This window comes from Biomphalaria glabrata, chromosome 12, assembly GCF_947242115.1.
Source record: "Biomphalaria glabrata chromosome 12, xgBioGlab47.1, whole genome shotgun sequence".
Taxonomy (NCBI): domain Eukaryota; kingdom Metazoa; phylum Mollusca; class Gastropoda; family Planorbidae; genus Biomphalaria; species Biomphalaria glabrata.
The window spans coordinates 32,027,595-32,049,344 of NC_074722.1; the positions used below are offsets into that span (position 1 = coordinate 32,027,595).

General features: G+C 40.3%; 1 protein-coding gene across 4 annotated transcripts in view; it reads right to left on the reverse strand.

The window, feature by feature from the left end:
- LOC106060343 (serine/arginine repetitive matrix protein 2-like) overlaps positions 1-21,750 on the reverse strand; it is a 109,111-nt gene that overhangs the window by 8,580 nt on the left and 78,781 nt on the right. For 3 of the 4 annotated variants that reach the window (XM_056007123.1, XM_056007124.1, XM_056007122.1), the window contains 4 exons: positions 15,037-15,144; positions 13,946-14,042; positions 12,139-12,619; positions 11,189-11,278 (listed from right to left, as the gene is read on the reverse strand). In XM_056007123.1, coding sequence (XP_055863098.1) covers positions 11,189-11,278; positions 12,139-12,619; positions 13,946-14,042; positions 15,037-15,144 — 776 coding nt within the window. The remainder of the gene's footprint in view (positions 1-11,188; positions 11,279-12,138; positions 12,620-13,945; positions 14,043-15,036; positions 15,145-21,750) is intronic. The other variant, XM_013218177.2, reaches the window with a different exon arrangement.

Consider the following 21,750-nt stretch of genomic DNA (forward strand, 5'->3'; position numbering starts at 1 on the left):
TGCCGGTACGCCGTACCGTTGCGTACCGTCACACACAAAAAAAGCCCTGTATAGCCTATATATGCTTAAGAATATTATCATTAGTATTGGATAGACAATATACATTTGAAATATATATATATTACGTTTTGAAATCAAACAAAAATCCAAATAAAACTAATGGGACATAGGACGACGTGCAGTTTTGATGCAAAGTTACGCATACTTAAAATACAACTTCAATTTGTCTGCATGAATAAAGGGCACAAATTCAGCACAGAATAGTGGAGAAAGTATTGTAGGGTAAACAAAATTACGAGTCAGTTGGAAAAAAGTCAATGATTTTTTTAAAACGTTTGTTTGCTAAGTGAATTGCAAGAGTTCCTACAAGAAACAAACTCCCCCCCCCCCCCCACCTAAAAGTTCTGCAGTAGGCCTATGATAGGAGACGGATTCAAGCAGAGTTTGAATTGGGAATTATCCTGCCAAGAAGGAGCACGTGTACATATTTATCCCAGGATCAGGATAACAAATGTGCCTTTATTTTTGTGTCTGTTTTGGGGGAAGGGGGAAAGAACTTAACTAAGTTTGTATTTGAAAATAAAAGAAGACAAAAACATGGTATATCAAAAGACGTCTCAGCCCGAGGGAAAATAAAAATAAGCTCTTTAAAGAGAAGAGAAAGTAAACTCGGTGATGCTGTGGAGACAGAGGATCTAGGAATAGAAAAAAAAAAGACAGACAAAAAACGAGCCCAACATTCCTGCACGGAGAGGAACCAGGCGCAAACACAGCGGGCTCAATTCAATACACAAAAATCAATTCCGAATGTGTGTGATTGCTTTCCCTAGGTGTGAACACTTCAATACACCAGGTGACTAGTCCCCCCCACCAAATATACACACACACAATCAGATAGCAGTCACATTCCTTTAGATGGAAGACAAAATGCGCCTCTAATTGACACACACGCATACACTGACTTATCCATACAACAAAACCCATGCCTGATTACAAGATAGGACATTTTCATAATAGGGTACTAGTCTATAAATAGCTAGCTTTTTTTTTTGGGGGGGGGGGGGGGTATCCGAGGTACTTCTTCTAGACAGATTTTTGCAGCTGAGATGTAAGCTCTTTTGCAGACTGTGCCAAGGCAAAATAGTGCGCTGTTCATGCCTGAGATACAGAATAATACATCGAAAAGCATAGGCTATTCAAATTTGTGTACGCTTTTTTTTTACAAAGTTTATATCAATATATAGGGCCGCCCAAGACTAACATATAGAGATGTCCGCAAGCGAGACATGAGAGCCACAGGCATCAGCGAAAGTATGTGGGAAAACATAGCCAAAGACCGGAGTGCTTGGAGACAGACTGTGCGTGCTGGGACAACCCTCGCTGAGAACAAAAGAATTGAAGGGCCTTAATCAAGAGGGAAAAAAAGAAAGCTGCCCTGTCCGCTAGCCCTGAATCAGAGGCATACACATGTATGAATTGTGGCAAAGTCTGCCGTTCTAGAATTGGCTTGATTAGCCACACCTGATTCTGCCCCGTCTCAAGATTAAACCTAAACCAGTGACTCATTTGGGTGCATCCATTGCCTTTCGAGACAAAAGGAGCCATATATATATATATATATAAATTCACTCTGTCTGTCTGGTAAAAAGTTGCACGTTATTTCTCCCACATCCAATCTCGGATCAAGCTGAAATTTTGCACAATTATTTCTTTTACCTGACGACACAAGAATCAATATTAAAACAATATCAGCCAAATAGTTAATTAACTGTTGGTGATAAATTATTTTGTTTGGTTTCTCGAACAATGGAAAGAAATAGTAATTGACTATAGTGGTGCTATAAGCTGAATTAGTCCCCTTTGATAGGTCGTCGTCTGAGTTTTATTAAACAAAAACCTGAAAAGTAAGACGAGACTATAGAAACAAGACATAACTCTACAATCTTCTATGTTCATAAACTCTCCATTAGCAGAGTGGTTAACGTGTTGGCCTGAGAAGGTTTGAGCCATGAGCTCGAATTCAGGTCGTCCCCCCCCCCTAAATTTTTTTTTTTATAAATGCCTTTTTATTGTTAATCTAAATCTAATACAAATGTAATTACATTACTGATCCAAACTAATTGATACAAGTACGTTTAGTATAAACTTAATTTTTTTATTTTTTTATTTTCTTGTTAGCATAACTAAATTAAATAGCGGAATTCTTTCACTTGTAGCACTAATCATTTTTTATTATTACGAAAAAAAGGTGGAGGAATTTTTTTTTTTTTACACATTTTTTTCTCCCTTTTACAGTACGCAAAACTAATCTTGTGATAAACGTGACCTACTTACAAGCAAGAAAACACAAACTGAACGGGGGAGGGAGGGGGGGCTGGACTATGATAAATACAGCCTACTATAAAAAAAAAAACAACTTAAAAAAAATTAAAAAAGAGAAACTTCCAACAAAACAATACATTTTTTTAATGCACTACTAATGACTTTACCTTGGTACGGCCGCGGTGCCGAACTCTCGCTCTATGAGTGCCCTTCTAGCTGGGTGACTGGAAGTTTGGCTGACAAAGGGCAGCAAGCGACCGTCACTAGTCTCCATGTTTATCATGGGTAAGCCACAGATCCCTCACACTAGGCTAGTCCAAGTGAAGCGTCCGTGAGTAGGCCTAATGTGGCGCCAAGTCAATCATCAGTGAGCAATGTAGCGCCAAGTCACTACACCATCAGTGTGTTATGTAGCGCCAAGTCATCACATCATCAGTGAGTAATGTGGCGCCAAATCATCACACCATCAGTAAGTAATGTGGCGCCAAGTCACTACACCATTAGTGAGTTATGTAGCGGCAAGTCAGCACACCATCAGTGAGCAATGTGGAGCCAAGTCACTATGCCATCAGTAAGGCGCCATGTCAGTAAACTTTGCGATGATAATTTCTGAAGAATCCTGGAGGAATTTTATCTAATTGTAAACAATATTATCCTTAGAAGCTTCAAAGTTCAAACCACTCCAACTGATAGCCAGTACCATGCTCTAACATCTAACAACGCAAGTTAAAATTTAAAACAACTTTAAATGTTTTCTTGGAATAATTAAAGAAAAATAAGAATAACAATTTATATTAGAATAAAACTTTATAGTATATGAATTAAAATCAAGCTGGCCTGACAATTGTAAAATGCTTAAGAAACTTATTCGGAGATAGGTCAAAGAACTCCGCCAAGAACTCAACGAAGAGTTGCTTGCCCTTGTCGTCTGCCAAGATATGCTGTGACAATAAGGACACAGAAGCGAGGCGTCGAGTTTTATTTACTCCGCTAAGCAAAGATACACAGTCTTAATGAAAAAACAACTGTTGAAGCTGAGATAAAAAAAAAAAAAAGGTCGGGGACCCTTACATTCGGGATCAAAGAGTTAACTAGATCTAGCTCGAAGCAAAACCCAGAAACAGTCTACATGTATCAGATGTTTTATTACAAAAGAGTTCTCTAGATTGTGACTGAACAAATCTGGATTTTGGTAAAACCCAGGACAAGACGGAATGTTCGTGAATCAGGCGTTGAGTCAAATTGAATAAACAAAAGTAACGTCTGTAATTTGTAAGGTAAGAAGATGGTGGTACCATAACCAGCACCTTAACTTATGTATGATTAAAAGTCTTCCAGTGAGAGTAATTAAACAGTATGGTGTAAGTGGTTAAAGGCAACAGAGAACTCTTTTAACTTTTGCTATCCAAAGTTTGAATAATTATCTTTGCAAACAAGAAAAACAAATTCAAACTAAGAAAAATACGTTTTGTTTAGACACAGCATAGTAAAAGTTCACTATACGGATACTTTTTTATATTTATTGAACTACTATTCTATCTACACATAGATTTAGTCCTACGTCTAACAGGACCGGGACGAGGTCTACCACAAACAGCCTACAATCTGGGTGTGAATTACATTTTAAAAACAAATTCCAAAATAAAAGATAAAAATTCCAAACTCTTTGAAAAAAAAAAAAAGGAAACGGAACTAGGCTGAAAGCACACCTTCAATGAACACACTCTGACGATGTATCGATTTGTACCTACACACGTAGCCACCACCAATTTAATAAACACCGCCCCAGAGTATCGGCTATTGATTATCGAACCAGCAGTAAGGAAATATTGCAAGTCTATTAAATTTTTGAAAGAGGGGGGGGGGAGGAGGTGAAGACGAAGAGGGAGAAACATTCTCACCGGGGAAGGGGGGGGGTTAGGAGGTCAAGCTTAAAAAAAAGGCGCAAATTTGTTAACGAACGTTTAAGGAGCAGTGTATTTAATGATATAGTATTGGTGTAAGAATAGAGAAAGAACAGCCCAACTGTCTTTCACATATGAAGTATGAATTATTCCCGAATTCTAAACAACAGAATCCCATTAAATTAAATCAGCTTCATTCAACACTATTTAGGTTCCCTATATTTTAATATTTATATATACGTTTACATTTTTTTTTATCTTTCAAACTTGTAGGCGCTCGTTACTCAGGAATAAATGTCGGATCTATATCCACGAGTTAGTCATAGCGCACTCTGACCGTATCTTAGCTGCCCATGTCAATGCTAGATCTAGTTCATGTGGACTATGTCCTACATTACGGCGCCCATGCAGACATTTAGAAAACAAGCAGATCACAGAATACAAAAGACGATCGCCCCCCACCCCCGGCCCATTTTCCTTGTCTATTAAAGTATAGATAATATGGTCACGAAAAAACTATCAGGAATCTTTTGGATCTGTATAAAACAATAGGGCGTCTGTAACATCTGGGATTTGTATAAAACAAATAGGGGGTCTGTAAGATCTGGGATCTGTATAAAATAAATAGGGGTTGGTTGTTAGAATCTGATAGTTAGGATCTGATAGTAGGGATGGCCCAGGACATGGGACTATGGATATTTATTGTTTCCGGTCCATACTCTCATTGAGGTGACGGGCTGTAGTAAGCAGGCCCTATCTGTACACAACTATAGCAGGCCTATAGGCTTTTAGCAAGCCTATAGATTTTGTCAACAAAACTAACGCTAAGAATGCTGTTCAGGTTTTCATCATATCGCATAAAATAATGGATTACATTCCCAGTGGTGTATACAAATTAAAAAAAAACACCAAAAAATAATATTAAAAACCAACCCCCCCTAACACATTTGGATAAAAATCTTTCTAATTGAAAACCAAGACGTGTACTTTTTTTTTTGGGGTGGTGGTGGTGGTTAAAGTCTTTTTGGTATGCAGGTAATAGATTAATCGACTCCACCTGTTAGTAAACTTATACGGACATCTAGTCACCCGATCATAGTATCGATCAAGGTAACTGGACCCGTTCACGTCTGTAAAGCTTCTTCCAGCCACCGGTAGACCAAACTTTAAGCCGAGTATCAAGTCGTTAGCGGGCGATTCCGAGTCTCGACACGTTTAAACGCTGAGTCATTTCCCTTTAACATGTAAAGCGCTACTGTCGTGAACTAAGGACTACTGGACATTCCATGCATGCTCAATGCCTAGCAACATAAACAAAAATAGCACGAGATCAAGATACTAAACACTACGCAGTGGCGTAGCGATGGTGGGAGGAAGAGGGGGGAGACTTTGAAAATCCCCCGCCCCCCCCTCCACATAAGGGGGCCCCCAGTGTGCAAAATTTTGTTTTCATTTAATATTACGCAAAATGCAGCCCCCCCCCCAAGAGCTCAAGTTCCACGGGCCCCCAAATGATGGCTGATTCCTAGTTACGCCACTGCTACACTACGCGGTGTTTGAAACTATTAAAGTATTAAGCAGTGTTACAGAAGAATCTGGTGGTATTAGGTTGATGTTGCGGTGCTGCATAAGTTCAATCCGATGAACCAAATGACTAAGTCTGCCGGAGAATCTTGTGTAAGTGAACAAAGAACAGAATTCTTCTTTACGAAATAAAAACGTTTAAATTCTCCAAGAAGAAATCATGAAAAGATTGAACACACACCATTAACACACAATAGAATTTAATTTCAATAATAGATTCACCCAATTAAACTGAACATGAAGCATGAGACTTATTAACTGACCTCTAAAATTAACTTCTCCAGAAAACCATGTAAGAGCCAAAACCCTCTGCTGGAAAGCTCTCTTACTTGGCTATTTTAGTTCTTTTGGAAAATTACTTTTGTTTCCGGAAATGTAAACACGCTGCTTATTGTTAATAACAACTTTGACCAAGTCACTAATTTAGCATGAAACCCAGACACTAAACGCAATGCGTTGTCTGAAACTCAAAAGTATTCAGCGCTCAAGTTTTAAATTCTTAGTATTTTATAAATAGTTTAAAGCTATAAAGAAATGGACCTCTCAATAAGACACTTAGAGAATTATCCATAAACTAAAAACTGGCAAAGTTTGCCGGTACAGAATTTTCTTTCTTTAGTCACAACAGATTCTGTCATAGAGAAGAAATCAACACCAGAAATTCTTTTGGGTCTATCCATTGCCTTTCGAGACTTGTATATGTATACACCGGCATGTGTCAAACTATCAATGTATTTAGAGTTCATATACACCAAAATATTTCAAATGTATTCAAAGTCCAATTTTTAATAATAAATATTTTTTTTTTAAAAAAAGGAACAAATCTAAAAATCATGGAGCATAAAACATTAAACTACAGATTTAAAAAATAAAGACCTGGGGCATAATTTGGAACTTTGGTTGGTGGGGAGGGGTAGCTGCTCTAAAGTGATGGTCAGCCAATCGGAGCATAATTCACTGGCTAAGAACTTGAAAATTCTAACAGGACTCTAGACTTCAAAAATTCAATGACTTAAGAGAAAACCGAGTATTCTAGTGCATCACTGAGTGCATTCTTTTATGTTTCGGATGTTCCTTCAGAGTTCAAGATTATTACATCCCCAGGTCAACCCTCCCGGAGGACGGCGGAGGATGACGGCAGGGAATGTTCGTACTCGGAACCATCAAGGCGACCTACCACAAGACCAGGCAGCCATCCATATATAAACACATTTCACAGAAGCTAGAGATACTGGTTTATCAAGACAGCAATAATACAACGGAAGTGCAGCCCCCTAACACGAGTCACTCTCTAACGTCAAAAGTTTCAAAACTTGCTCCTGCCAAGGGGAGCACTTGTTCCTGTCATAATGAGCAGCTGGATCTTTTATCGCCGTAACTTATTCGAGCAGCTTAAGAGTTGATCGCTTCTCTGGACATTGATCTACTTCCCAACTGATTAAAACTTACCTTTCTGATGAGTTCAGAGAATCCGTGACTCTAAAAAATGTCTACATTCAACGCACCAAATCTGTGCATATTATAATTATAATACAAAGCGAAAAGCGAAATATGTACAAACACAGGCACCAGGAGACAAGTGTGTTAAACCCGGTACTAAATAAAACAAAGACCTTAATGTGTCACAAAATGGAACTAGTATGAAATTTGATAGTCTTCAAAAGAGTGTCTTGGCTAAACGGCTTATTGATTTTTGCTTCATATTTAGAAGCATAAGAAAAAAAAAGGTGCCACTGTTAAATTAGACACAAGCCAATAGTTGTTGGATGATTAATATTTTTTTGTCTGCATGGTTGAATTAGCATCTACCCAAAATCACAAGACAAAAAAAAATAATATTAAAGTTCCCCTTTCAGACCTTGCGATCTATAGGGCAGATAATGCTTCTTTGGCCAACTGTTAACGAGTAGGATGTCATGTGGCCAGCACAATGACCAACCGCCTTTACTTTCCCCAACTAAAGTCAGATAGCCATTAGAGTTGGCCGGACTCAGGGGAGCCCTAAAAATCCTGAGATTCAAAATCCCAGTCTTCACCGAGATTGGAACCCAGGACCCCGGTTCGGAAGCCAAGCGCTAAACCACTCAGCCACCGCGCCACAAAATCACAAGACACTGAAGTAAAACGAGGCTGGTAATATGCTGTGGCATGCAGTCCTGGTTGATGGAGGCTTGTATGAAATGTGCAATGTACACAAGCGCCCTCGTAAAAAGAGTTGCTTACAAGCCTTTATTAAGGGTCAGGTTTAGGGATTCATATAGATTCATTTTTCTAAAGGGGCCTCTAAGAGAACGAAATATGTATGGTATTTTTTATTTATTAATCAATATTCCATACCTGTAATAGATGATGTAGGTGTTGATTAATTAAGGTGCCAAATAATATAGACAGTGCATGGTTTTAATACAGTCTACACGCGCTATCGCTTAAGGCCCCAATTTCAATAGGCCCCCCGCCCCCCCCCCCCCCCCAAAAAAAAATAAATTTCCAGGGAACCTGGATATTAGTGGATATAGATTGTGCACTTGATAAAAATGTTGTATGGTTTGGTCTGCCATAAGATAAAGATGGTCGACGTTACAGCTGTCCATAAATAAAGATACTGTAAGAAAGCTGGGTGACATAAAGCTTCGGAAGGGCCAGCTATTGTGGTCAGCTGTCACACGAAAGCCGGAAATGGGATACATCTGTAAAGGAGGCAAGGGAAGATAACCCCAGAAATATAGTTCTAAAACATACATCAGTCCTTAAGAGCAAACAACCCAAGACAGTCGAGGTGCATTTCCACCCGGAATCTCTGTGAATCAATGCAGAATGATAACACGAGAGCTGATAGATAAAGTACTCTTGTTTACGATAAGTACTTGACACGAGTACGCTACAAGAACAGGTCAATATTGATAGGTGGAAGGTGGATTGACACTATTTGAACAGCTCATAGGTCCACCTTCCTCTTATACCCCAGAAGAAAAGATATTCCGCTACATTAGTAGTCCCCAGAAGACAATGAGAAAGAGTCTACAATGAATTCTATCCCCAGCCCTTCCAAAAAAAACAAAACAGTTTGGATCCTGGCACAGTTAACAAATGAATATAAACTTTTTTTTTTCAACAATGATTAAAATACAAAACGTCAAGTCAAAGTAAAGGACTTCCTTTTTCAGACCTTGCGATCTATATGGTAGAAGATTTGTGTATGGTCGACAAATAACGTGTATTGTGGCCAGCGTAACGCCCAAACGCCTTTATTTTCCCCAACTAAAGTAAGGTAACCACTAAAGATGTGTGGACTCAGATTGTCCTAAAAACGCGAAATTAAAAATTGCAGTCTTCACCGAAGTTCAAACCCAGGACTCTTCGGTTCGGAAGTGAGTGGCTTTATCACTCAGCCTTCACATCCCTCTAATAATAAAAAAATTAAAGCTAAATAAGTCCTAAAGCTGATAGAGAGAAAACATGAGTGGTTGCTTCCCTTATTCCTATAAACTAGCCAACAGTTTTCCCTTCACTTAAGCCAGATCTACATAGTTCGTCCATCGTGGTTCGATGAAGACCACTTCGTCATCCAGGGGGCTGAGGGCTTTGCACAGGGGTTTTATGCCTCCTCGTGTGGCTGGTGAGACCTATGTGAGACCGGAATGTTCGGCTGCACACTGGGCAGGTTATTCCAGCTGGAGCTAGTGTCGTTTGTCTTGCTTTTCTTTTCTGGCGTTTTTCTTCTGCCAGCGTTGTTCATTTTTCCTCAGCAACCTGTGCGCCAGTTTTCACAGCGGGACGCCATGATGCTCTGTCATGTGCCTCTGTCTCCCAAGTGCCTGTGTCTATGCTGAACGCCTTCAGAGAAGTTTTGAGGTTGTCTCTGAAGCGCTTTCTTTGACCACCTTTGGAGCGCTTTCCTTCGCTTAGTTGGCCATACAAGAGTCGTTTAGGGATGCGGTGGTCTTCCATTCTGTAGACGTGACCTGCCCATCGCAGCTGGGACTGCATCAGGATTGTGTGGATGCTTTGCAGACACGCTCTTCGAAGGGCTTCTGTATCTGGTATTTTGTCTTGCCATTTGACATTTAGTATTTTTCTCAGACATGTCATGTGGAAGTGGTTTAGTTTCTTTGCATGTTTACTGTACACTGTCCATGGTTTTGAGGCATAGGGCAATGTGGGGAGGATGACGGCTCTGTAGACCCCTAGCTTGGTGTTTGTGGTGGATCATACACTTAGCAAGAGACCGTGGAGAGTGGCGTGTTTATGTCGAGGCCCAATGTTCCAGGAGGAACTCAAAGGAATGATGATGATGATGATCATACACACCTATGCCAGCATGGCTTTATTAAAAAAAAAAGATAAACGAGAAACAGCGGGCGTTGCCGGTGGGAAATGAAAAGTCAAAACTTAAATTAAAAGCAAATTAAGTAAAAACAAAAAAAATCCTAACAAAAAATTGATAACAAAACAAAAAAATAAATAAAAGGAAAAGAAACAAGAGGTCAAAGGAATTTTGAAAACCAGATTTTAAAAAATTTAAACGTAAACATTCTTGGAAACAAAAATGTGAATAGTACGTGCACTAAGAGATACTTCATTAAATATGATAAGTAGCATTCATTTATTTCGGTTAGTGAATGGAGACTGCACGGCAGTGTCTGCAAAGGCTCGAAAAAAAAATGGCTGGAAACTTTCAAAAAAAGAGCGGGAACGTTGGACTCCATCGAGATAAATGAGCAGACGTCGCTGGGTAGGCCAAACTGGCAACATCTCAGCAACTCACACTGCAGAGTACATAGCAGACACATTAGTGCGAGACTTTAGCAGACGAGATTTATAAAACGTGCAAGTACATGCGAGAGCGCCTCAGTGTTGGGCATTACAATCCCAAGAGCAGACGATTCGACCCACTAGCAGGTCAGAAGCCATCCTATCAAATGCTGCTAGCATGCGAAGTCTGTTGGATATGTGATATATGTTAATAAACTACGTGCCTTAAATGAATGGATTCATACATTGATCAGTGCATTCTTAAGGCGCGGAATCATACATTACATTATCACAATTGCAAGCTAGTTAAACTGACGATCTGAAGCAGCAGTTCTCAACCTTTTAAGCTCGGCGACCCCTTTTTACAAACCCCCACTCTGCCGCGACCCCCCCCTCCCCACACACACATACAGCAATAGAAGAATAGACAACAACAATCAATATTTTCGATGGTCTTAGGCTACCCCTGGCAAATCGTCATTCGAACCCCAAGAGGGTCGCGATCCACAGGTTGAGAACCCCTGATCTAAAGAGATTTAATGGAAGCAAGTCATGAGGGGAAAAAATGCAAATTTAAACGGATCGAAGACAAGGGAAGCAACGCGTGCAGTTCTCATTTTTCATACCCGTTGGAGTTATCTTTCCGTCCAAAGGACGCCTCAACGGCATACTTGCTCAGCTCTTCGCTATGGCTATCGTCCTCATCGTCAACATCGCTGTAAAATTGGTATCTTATCAATAATAGACAGGGCACTAGATCTATGTAGCATTGCACAATATTAAAGAATGGCAGTGTAAATAAGTGAATAAATAATTTGAATACAAACAAGGGAGGTAACTCAAAAAATACATTCCTGCAATTAGTTATTACCGAGTTACCTAAATATTTTATGCGCATGGAAACGAAAAGGGGAAAATGCTGCATATTTTTGTTAGTATTTTTGGAGCTCTATGCGCATTAGTTGCAACCAAATACTTTACAATTCTAATTTATATAAGTGATACCTCTGTTTGAGATCTACAGGCCTCTACTAACCAGTCAGGTATAGTATAAAGATGATCTACACTCTACACGCTCTATTCTACCGAAGCAATAATTAGATACCCATTAAAAGATATGGAAATGTCATTCCAGCATGAAGTAAAAACTCTTGTCTCCACCAGTACTCAAATTTAAATCAGCAGCTAAAAGCTCTACCCTTTTAGCCATCTTTAAAAAAAAAATCTGCAATAAACAATTAGGGTCAAGGCTGAAAGTACATCAAGTACTCCCATAGTTCTCTGCTAAGACACTCGGTTGTAGGACCTGATGCCTCCTAGCTCCCATGGAACAAAACATCCCCACCTTGTCCTCTGCAGCTTGAGACACTCAAGTTACAGCAAGGTATGCACCACAGCACCCCCCCCTCCACACCGGAAATTCATTATTTGAATTTTTTGTATCCAACAAAATGTAGGCCTAGATTAATGTGGATCAATCAAAGATATCTTGTTACATGTCACATATGTCAGATCGAAAGTCATGTCAAATGTCATGTCATTCCATTCAGGCATCTTAAATCCCAAGTAGCCTCACCTGCTCATCGACGAACTGTGATGTCTGGTCCTAGAGGTCAGGTCAGCCGATGACAGAACACCCGAACTCGACTTGCCATTGCCTTGGAAGCTGGAGGACGGACCCACTGGAGACGGAGTCCTCATGCGTGTGGCGGCGGTGGTGTTGGGGGAGCCGCACCTTGGGGTGGTGTAGTTGTTGTTGTACGAGTTGTGGGGGTGGTCGGCCACGTGGGACACCCTGGCCGTGAACTTGCTGGCCCTGGAGTCCCCTTGGACCACGTGGCGCGAGATGATCAACGTCGGGCTCTTATTCCTGGTGGCAGTCAACTGGGGCGAGGCGGAACGCTCACGGAGGGTGGCGTTCGTGTTGGCTGCTGAGGCAGCAGTGGTCTGGATGTTGCGTCTGGGCGACGTTGGTGTGTTGGGCGCAGGCCGCGTGACGGAGTAGCCTGTATTAGATGGCCTTCTTTGCTGATTTGCAGAGACGGTCGGGCGATGTCCTACAAAAGAAAGAACAAGAAACAATTCAGATATACTCTCAATCTGTCATGACACAAATCGAATCAAAAGATTTAAACATTTCTCATTTTCAGACTTAATCTCAAAACAAATGAGCTAAAAGAAAATAGACTTATTTGAACTCAGAAGCGACATGTAGGTTTCTACTGGCGCGTTGGGTTGGCATCGCAACTCATTAACAAGTTTAACAATTATATTTGTTTTGCCACAAAGCACAAGTGATACAAAGGCAGAAAAACAATTGTAACTAATAACAATTTAAACATAATCAAGATGAATGTAAATGAAAAGTAGTAATAATGAAATTGGTAACATAAATTATAATTATAACAACAATAATAAAATCAAACAGGATGTGGATGTGCGGTCTATCATGGGGTTGGAAGTTTGACACCCGACTCGAGCAGAGTTGTGTTTACTGAGCGCCTAAAGGCAGCATGGTAAACCTTCTCCCAGATACCCTCCCCCCTCCAACTGGTCCACAAATGAGATTGGACCTTAGCTGCTCTGAGCATGCTATAAACATGAAGGTTGCGCTATATAAAAGCAATTCAATTACTAACTATAAAATTTAATAAAGTAAAGTTCCACTTTCAGACCTTGCGATCTGTTGGGCAGGTTCAAATTGATCCGAGACTGGGAAGTGGGAGAAAAAAGCATGGCGAAACGAAATAAGGGAATTAAATCCATATATACATCCACTTCTCTCACTAAGTAGCATTTATTCCCCCTTTATTTCGATATTAAACAAAATAACTAATCACCAATAATTAATTAACTAATGGGGTTAATTTTTTTTGCTTCACTAAATAACTGTGCAAAGTTTGAACTTGATTCGAGAACGGGAATAGGGAGGAACATGTTCAAAACTTTTGGACTGATAGAGTGAGTTGATATAAACTTTGTACAAATGAAAATTCTCAACACTGACAGAATGGAAATGGTTGCCATTACCATATTTTTTGTGTGTATATCTTTCAACAATACAACTGATCATAACATAAAGACATAGACGCATCACACTGTGACACATTGACCACAACACACTGTGACACATTGACCACAACAATGTCACCCTGGCACAACATACTGTCACAAGGACACGCAGCACATTCTGTCATAATGACACCAAGCTGTCACAAGAGCACAGCAGTCCCTGTTATATTGAAAACAGAGCCACGCTACACAGCTCATCGTGTGACGCAGACATACGCACACACTGTCACGTAAACCTCATTCCCACACATACTCAAAACTGCACGCAGAGCTACAGCGCTCACTAGCATTCACTCTTCTCCGGTACTCACCCCTGTAGTGGCACTGACAGGGATCATGCTTGTTGAGATAGTTTTCCAATGTATCCCAGCCTCCTCCAACTCTCACCATCACGTGATTACGTAAGATCTGTCAACAACAAAACAGCCCACAATTTAACCTTTTTCACAAATACATGTTTATTACACACACTACGGTATTATCAACATCATTATTAGAGTTTAAAAGGCATCAGAGATGAGAAAACCCAACGTGGTGACTTCCAGCACGTCCAGTAGAGGGTATACGGTTTAATACCTGAAAATATTAACACTTGTCTAGACTAAACTGCTACCAAGTTGGTCGCTACGTACTTGTCTAGACTAAACTGCTACCAAGTTGGTCGCTACGTACTTGTCTAGACTAAGCTGCTACCAAGTTGGTCGCTACGTACTTGTCTAGACTAAACTGCTACCAAGTTGGTCGCTACGTACTTGTCTAGACTACACTGCTAGCAAGTTGGTCGCTACGTACTTGTCTAGACTAAACTGCTACCAAGTTGGTCGCTACGTGCTTGTCTAGACTAAACTGCTACCAAGTTGGTCGCTACGTACTTGTCTAGACTAAACTGCTACCAAGTTGGTCGCTACGAACTTGTCTAGACTAAACTGCTAGCAAGCTGGTCGCTACGAACTTGTCTAGACTAAACTGCTAGCAAGCTGGTCGCTACGAACTTGTCTAGACTAAGCTGCTAGCAAGCTGGTCGCTACGAACTTGTCTAGACTAAACTGCTAGCAAGCTGGTCGCTACGAACTTGTCTAGACTAAACTGCTACCAAGTTGGTCGCTACGAACTTGTCTAGATTAAACTGCTACCAAGTTGGTCGCTACGAACTTGTCTAGACTAAACTGCTAGCAAGCTGGTCGATGCGACATTAAATAATTGCAACAATTTGTGGCCATAGAGGGTTGCCTGTACAACAGGTAAACTTGAACTCTCAAAGGACAAATGATCATGGTTTTGACATTTAAAAATATTCAAGAAAACAAATCAACACGTTACTTTATTTTTTTTTTTTTTGGTAAATACATGATTTGACAATCGAAAACTCGTACTTTCGAAACGAAAACAACTTTCAACTTACCCTGACAAAGATTAGACTGCGGGAATCTCCGATTTTGTACTTGCCCTCACCGACTTTCACCATTGGGAACTGCACGGGACACGTACACCGCCGTATGAGATCACGAACCTAGGGGGAAAATACGTAATAATAATAATAATAATAAGAATAAGAATAATAAGAATAAAGCGCTGTTAACAAACAAAATGTAGGCTCAAGGCGCTGTAACAACATTACAAACATAAACACAACAACCTAGATAACAGTTAATCTAAAAAAGTTTTAAACAAGTAGGTCTTAATGTTCTTCTTAAAAGTGGTATAGCATGTAACGCCTTTAAAGTCAAAGTTAAACATTTCAAATAAAGAAAATTTAAACAAAACAAGCAAACTTTACTAAATAATATAAAACAAAAACAATGCTAATCTAAGGAGAAGAACTCCGCACATACAACTATATCACTGAAGAATATATAAGTTATTTCCCTTTTCTATATCAAACGAGATAATAGTTGCAATTATTAATTGAATAATTTGTTAATTATTTTTTATTGGCTCATGTATATAGGGTACAATAAATAATTTGTTAAAAGTTTCAACTAAATCCAAGCATGGGTGTGGCAGAAATAAAATGTACAATTATTTAAGGGTAGAAAAAAAAAACGACACATTTTATCACATGTGTGAATAAGGATTAATTTCCCTTGTCGTTATTGGCTGTGGATATGACAGTGACAGAACTGGTTTCCTTATTGGCTGTGGCCATGACAGTGACAGAACTGGTTTCCTTATTGGCTGTGGCCATGACAGTGACAGAACTGGTTTCCTTATTGGCTGTGGCCATGACAGTGACAGAACTGGTTTCCTTATTGGCTGTGGCCATGACAGTGACAGAACTGGTTTCGTTATTGGCTGTGGATATGACAGTGACAGAACTGGTTTCCTTATTGGCTGTGACCATGACAGTGACAGAACTGGTTTCGTTATTGGCTGTGGACATGACAGAGACAGAACTGATGCAAAAGCCTCTTGATGTGCGAGGACAGGGCAATCCTAAGCTCTGCTACCTTGCTAAGTCTAAGTAAGATTCATTCAGCCTTTCCATCTTTCAAAGTCTATTTTGGGAAATTTTCATAGATGTTTACTTTTTTTAACAAATAGCTTCAAACGTTCCTTTCGAGCAAGATTGTAGCTAAACAACTTGAATGCAACAAGCAAGATTGTAGCTAAACAACTTGAATGCAACAAGCAAGATTGTAGCTAAACAATTTGAATGCAACAAGCAAGATTGTCGCTAAACAACTTGAATGCAACAAGCAAGATTGTAGCTAAACAATTTGAATGCAACAAGCAAGATTGTAGCTAAGCAACTTGAATGCAACAAGCAAGATTGTATAAACAACTTGAATGCAACAAGCAAGATTGTATAAACAACTTGAATGCAACAAGCAAGATTATAGCTAAACAACTTGAATGCAACAAGCAAGATTGTATAAACAACTTGAATGCAACAAGCAAGATTGTATAAACAACTTGAATGCAACAAGCAAGATTATAGCTAAGCAACTTGAATACAACAAGCAAGATTGTATAAACAACTTGAATGCAACAAGCAAGATTGTATAAACAACTTGAATGCAACAAGCAAGATTCAAACTCTGGACTATCCAGTCGACCATCCTAAACGCATATCATATGACCAGGCAGCCATAAAATCTCAGCACATATTGGATTTTTTTTTATTGCTAGTTTTTTTTTAAATATTCAATAAATAATTGAATTTTTGATGAGGTCTTTTTTTTTTAATCAGATTTGCTTGTCACTGTTAGGGGAAAAATCCAGCTAACTGAAAACAACTACTCTGATGGTATTTTTTTTTATCGCTGCATATTTTTAAAGAGTAAATTCTACATCTTTGACCCCCAAAGACTGGTTTAGGTGGTTAATAAAACTACATGTCGGAGAAGTAGCTACTGTATCAACTAGTGGCTGAACAATGGAAAAAAAGGGAAGGGGGCGCTATTGTTCGTGAGCTGTAGTAAGGGAGAGAATCCACATCCACACCATACTTCTATATCTCATCAAATCGTTTCAGTTCGACTCGAGCATTTTCCGATTGGGGTGGGTACTGACAGGGGTAGAGACCGGAAGAGGCGCTCCCCTTTGTCTAAAGCAATATATCAAATGGAGTTCATAAGGTCGCTCGTGGCGCCCACGTACGCCCCACTGAACTAATCTATGCATTGTGTTGAAAAACAATGGTCCCCACGGGGGCGTCCCAATTACAGCCCTTTTCACTTTTTTTTTGAGCACAGCAAAAAATCATTAAAAAAAAAATCATAAGTCATCTAGAGTGAAGGAAAAAAAAACACGAGCGGTCTTTCTGGTCATTCACCCAGATAGTAATTATTGACTTCTGCTTAGCATTCAGAGATGGAGCATATTGGTTGGTTAATAAAATAAAAAAAAAAACACCAAGCAGATAAACACTGAGACATAGGGAGGACGCACACTGAATCTCATTTTAGCACTAGGAGTCTAGTTTTCAAAACAAAACGCCAGACCTAGACCTAGTTAATACGTAGGAATATCAATGCGTGCCCGTGCGCGGGGAGCGGAAGAAAAACTGTTTTTTTATGACCGCTAAAGTCACGTGCGTTAGTAGCCATCAGCGAAATGACCATGTGACCTACAACAATGACTATCGGATATGGGAGGCTGACAAATGTACTATTGACGTGCCTCCCGAGTAACAAAAATATTCGAACGTCCCCCCCCCCTCTCAGACCTCATCGCTCACTGAAGGCGCCCCGATGGTGTCCCTGATCCTCCATGTATTTTTCCTAATGCTACTTATGTTGGACTGATCGAGTGGGTTAACCTCCCCCTCCCCCGAATCTATAAGTGGCCGGTCATTGGCTTCTTGTCCTTGACCTATTTTGATGTGTACACTAAAATATTGGTAAGTAGCAAATTACTTGAAAGTTCTGACCAGAGCTAATGCCCAGGCTTTCCATTTTATACATGCTTTATGAGAGGAACCACATCCGTTGGAAGACTGAAGGTTGCCTATAGACTGGGGAATCGGGAAGCCGCGAGGAAGCGTTACATCAGAATAGAAAGACGGCCGCCATGACGTCAGGCGAGGGGGGGGCGTTAGTTATGGGGCGATTTTTAAACATAGGAGAAAGAATTATTTTGTAGATTAAAAACTTCTGGAGCTTTCTTTTAAAGTTCGTGAAGAACGGGCAACGTTATTGTTGTGGAGTGTGTGTGTGTTTCCAAGGTTACGGTTGGAAGAAGTTAGCGTTAGTGTTAGGGTCGGGTGAAATGATGAGTCTATGAGCTCTTCAGCCATTAAGTATGGATCTGGTTAACCGGAACAGCCGGTTATTAGGGACAAAACGATCGGGACCCTTTGTATTCCGATTAAGCCGGATTCTACTGTATTTAGCTTGTCAAGACAATGGAAGACTGGTATGATAAACAAGATATTAGAAGAAGTCAGTGATCGAAGAGGAAGAAAGGAACTTTGGTGGTTGGGAAAGTCAATCAAAAGATATATTTGTTCGACTGTGGCGTTGTTATCTGTTTAGATCTAATTCATTCTCGAAATTGATGGACTGAGTGACCGAAACTGTGGAGTCTGATTGGTTGCTATAAATGATCGGGATGCTGTTCGATGGTGTTCCACGAAGGCGCCCTCTCTCCCTATCTCACGTGACCAGCCCATCTGTTCAGGAAATAGATGCAGCCCTGCATTTACACGCGATGTCGAGCTCAGAGTCAGGTAACATTCGGGGGTGGCAAAACTAACCAAGGATTCTAGCCTGGAGATGACCTTGTGTAGCCTGGAGGCTGACCAGGTGTTACATAACTGGTCGGTCGCTGAATTGTAGCACCAGATAGCTAGTACTAAACCGATGTAGTCGTTGAATTGTAGCACCAGATAGCTAGTACTAAACCGATGTAGGAGCATCACATTTTGAGTGAAAAAAAACTTTAAATAACTGGAAAAAACTAGGTATAACTTTTATTAACAATACATGTATAGACCAATTCAAATTGAGATATAAATCTGGTAATAATAATAATAATAATACTATGAAATGATATTTTTAAATACAATCTAACATTATAAAAACACGTCTTTACTGTTTCAAATCTCTAGTCGACTCCCGTTCAAATATCACCCACGTGACTACAGAAAAGCGTAGGTGAGGTGGCTGAGTGGTAGAGCGCTCGTCTTCTGAACCGAGTTCGAATCCTGGTGATTTTTAATTTCGAGATCTTTTTAGGGCCGCCTCTGAGTTCAGCCAGCGCTACTAGGTATCTGACATTAATTGGGTAAAAGTAAAGGTCATTGTGCTGTCTACATGACACCCTCGTTAACAGTGGACCAAAAAATCAGTCGACTTTTACATCATCCGCCACATAGGTCGCTAAGGGAACTTTTTTTTTGTATTTCAAGGCTAAGCAATCAATCGGATAATTGACATTTGCTAGTTCTTTGAACACCAGATTGACTAGTCTCAAGCACTGTTTCTCTAGTAGCTATTGTAACTAGATTTAAAATGTATAAAAAAAATGTACATGTTATCAGAGAAAAAGTCTATTAAGTCCAATTCATTCAATCTTATTGCGTCTACGCTCTCAAATCTCAAGTTAACTAGATCTAATTCGTAGCTATTAAGGCCAATACATGAACCTTTTATCTAAGTTGACCATTGAAGGAAAGGGAAGGAAACATTCTCAGAAATAGGCGCTAAGAGTTATAGATTTTCCATCACACTGTCCATGGACAGGGCTGCGGAGGAGCTAGAGCAGGCATTGATTTCTACGCAGGGGAAACCCTGTCTTATGGTGGGTCTTTTGCTCTACTGTAGTATAATCTGGAAGGGATAAGAGGTGAACCGTAGTCGTTCTTCGAGTGAATTAAGCCAATAGTGAATGAAACATTATAAAGTGTCTAAAAACAATTGCACATTTGAAACTTAAGTTTGAAGGGAATCTTAAGCTGTCTACGCGTTGAATTCAAAATTCACATCCCAACACCAGCAGGACCTAGTGTGGACATATGTGTCCAGAGAGCATAATCAACACACTCATTGGGGGGTGAGGACTGGGCCTGGAGCTACAACCTGGTCCCACCGAGAGAAAAATGGACAAAGTGAAGCAGACTCTCAAAGATAAAACGCCACAAGGGGGCGCCACGTTCACAAATAACATAATCGTTCATCCTCTTCCATTTTTAGACCACGGACAGACTGGACAGATGGTCACAGCAAGGGCGACTGTTGCTGTTTTTTTTTAAACGTTAAACACTTGGAAAGTACTTTACTTTAAATTATTTGATTTATGATTTATTTAATTTATTTTATAATTGATTCTTTAGCCCCATTGAACACGCGCCAAAACAAATATATATGTTTAGAGTTCACCGTATAAACAAAAATTAGATCCACTTTCCTCCATAAGAACATAGCAAAGGGCGGGGGGCCATTTGTATCTGTCATTTACATCATCTTTTTTAAATGAATGAACCATTCAATCCCTTATTGTGCCATTGCGTCATGCGGTGGCGATGCGCGAAGCCTAGAATCTCCAATCCTCTCAGTTCTAAGCCACTCGCACTAACGTATCAAGAGACAGGCCGGTTTGATTCTTCACAATATTCAAATAGCTTTTTTGTTTCTGGCGAGATTCCTTGCTGAACACGAGGAGGATACTAAGTTGATGAAGCCCATTACCAACTTACATGTTCTACGGCTTCTAATGTCTCTCACACTTCGACTTCAGCCCATCCAATGTCTTCTTGTTTCAACTTCATTTGACCTGTGCTCTTACCACTAGGAGAAACAGTGAGTTGTAGACGCCAGGAGAAACAGTGGGTTGTAGACGCCAATAGAAACAGTGAGTTGTAGACGCCAGGAGAAACAGTGAGTTGTAGACGCCAGGAGAAACAGTGAGTTGTAGACGCCAAGAGAAACAGTGAGTTGTAGACGCCAGGAGAAACAGTGGGTTGTAGACGCCAATAGAAACAGTGAGTTGTAAACGCCAATAGAAACAGTGAGTTGTAGACGCCAGTAGAAACAGTGAGTTCTAGACGCCAGGAGAAACAGTGAGTTCTAGACGCCAAGAGAAACAGTGAGTTGTAGACGCCAAGAGAAACAGTGAGTTGTAGACGCCAGGAGAAACAGTGAGTTGTAGGCGCCAGGAGAAACAGTGAGTTGTAGACGCCAAGAGAAACAGTGAGTTGTAGACGCCAAGAGAAACAGTGAGTTGTAGACGCCAATAGAAACAGTGAGTTGTAGACGCCAGGAGAAACAGTGAGTTGTAGACGCCAGGAGAAACAGTGAGTTGTAGACGCCAATAGAAACAGTGAGTTGTAGACGCCAGGAGAAACAGTGGGTTGTAGACGCCAAGAGAAACAGTGAGTTGTAGACGTCAAGAGAAACAGTGAGTTGTAGACGCCAGGAGAAACAGTGAGTTGTAGACGCCAGGAGAAACAGTGAGTTGTAGAGGCCAGGAGAAACACTGAGTTGTAGACGCCAGGAGAAACAGTGAGTTGTAGAGGCCAGGAGAAACAGTGAGTTGTAGACGCCAGGAGAAACAGTGAGTTGTAGATGCCAGGACAATCCATTGTTTGAACCTCAGCTTGTAGTAATACGTTTGACTTTGAAATCTCTGTCAGCAGTGGTTCCCAAACTCTTTCCTAAACGGAACACTTCGCACG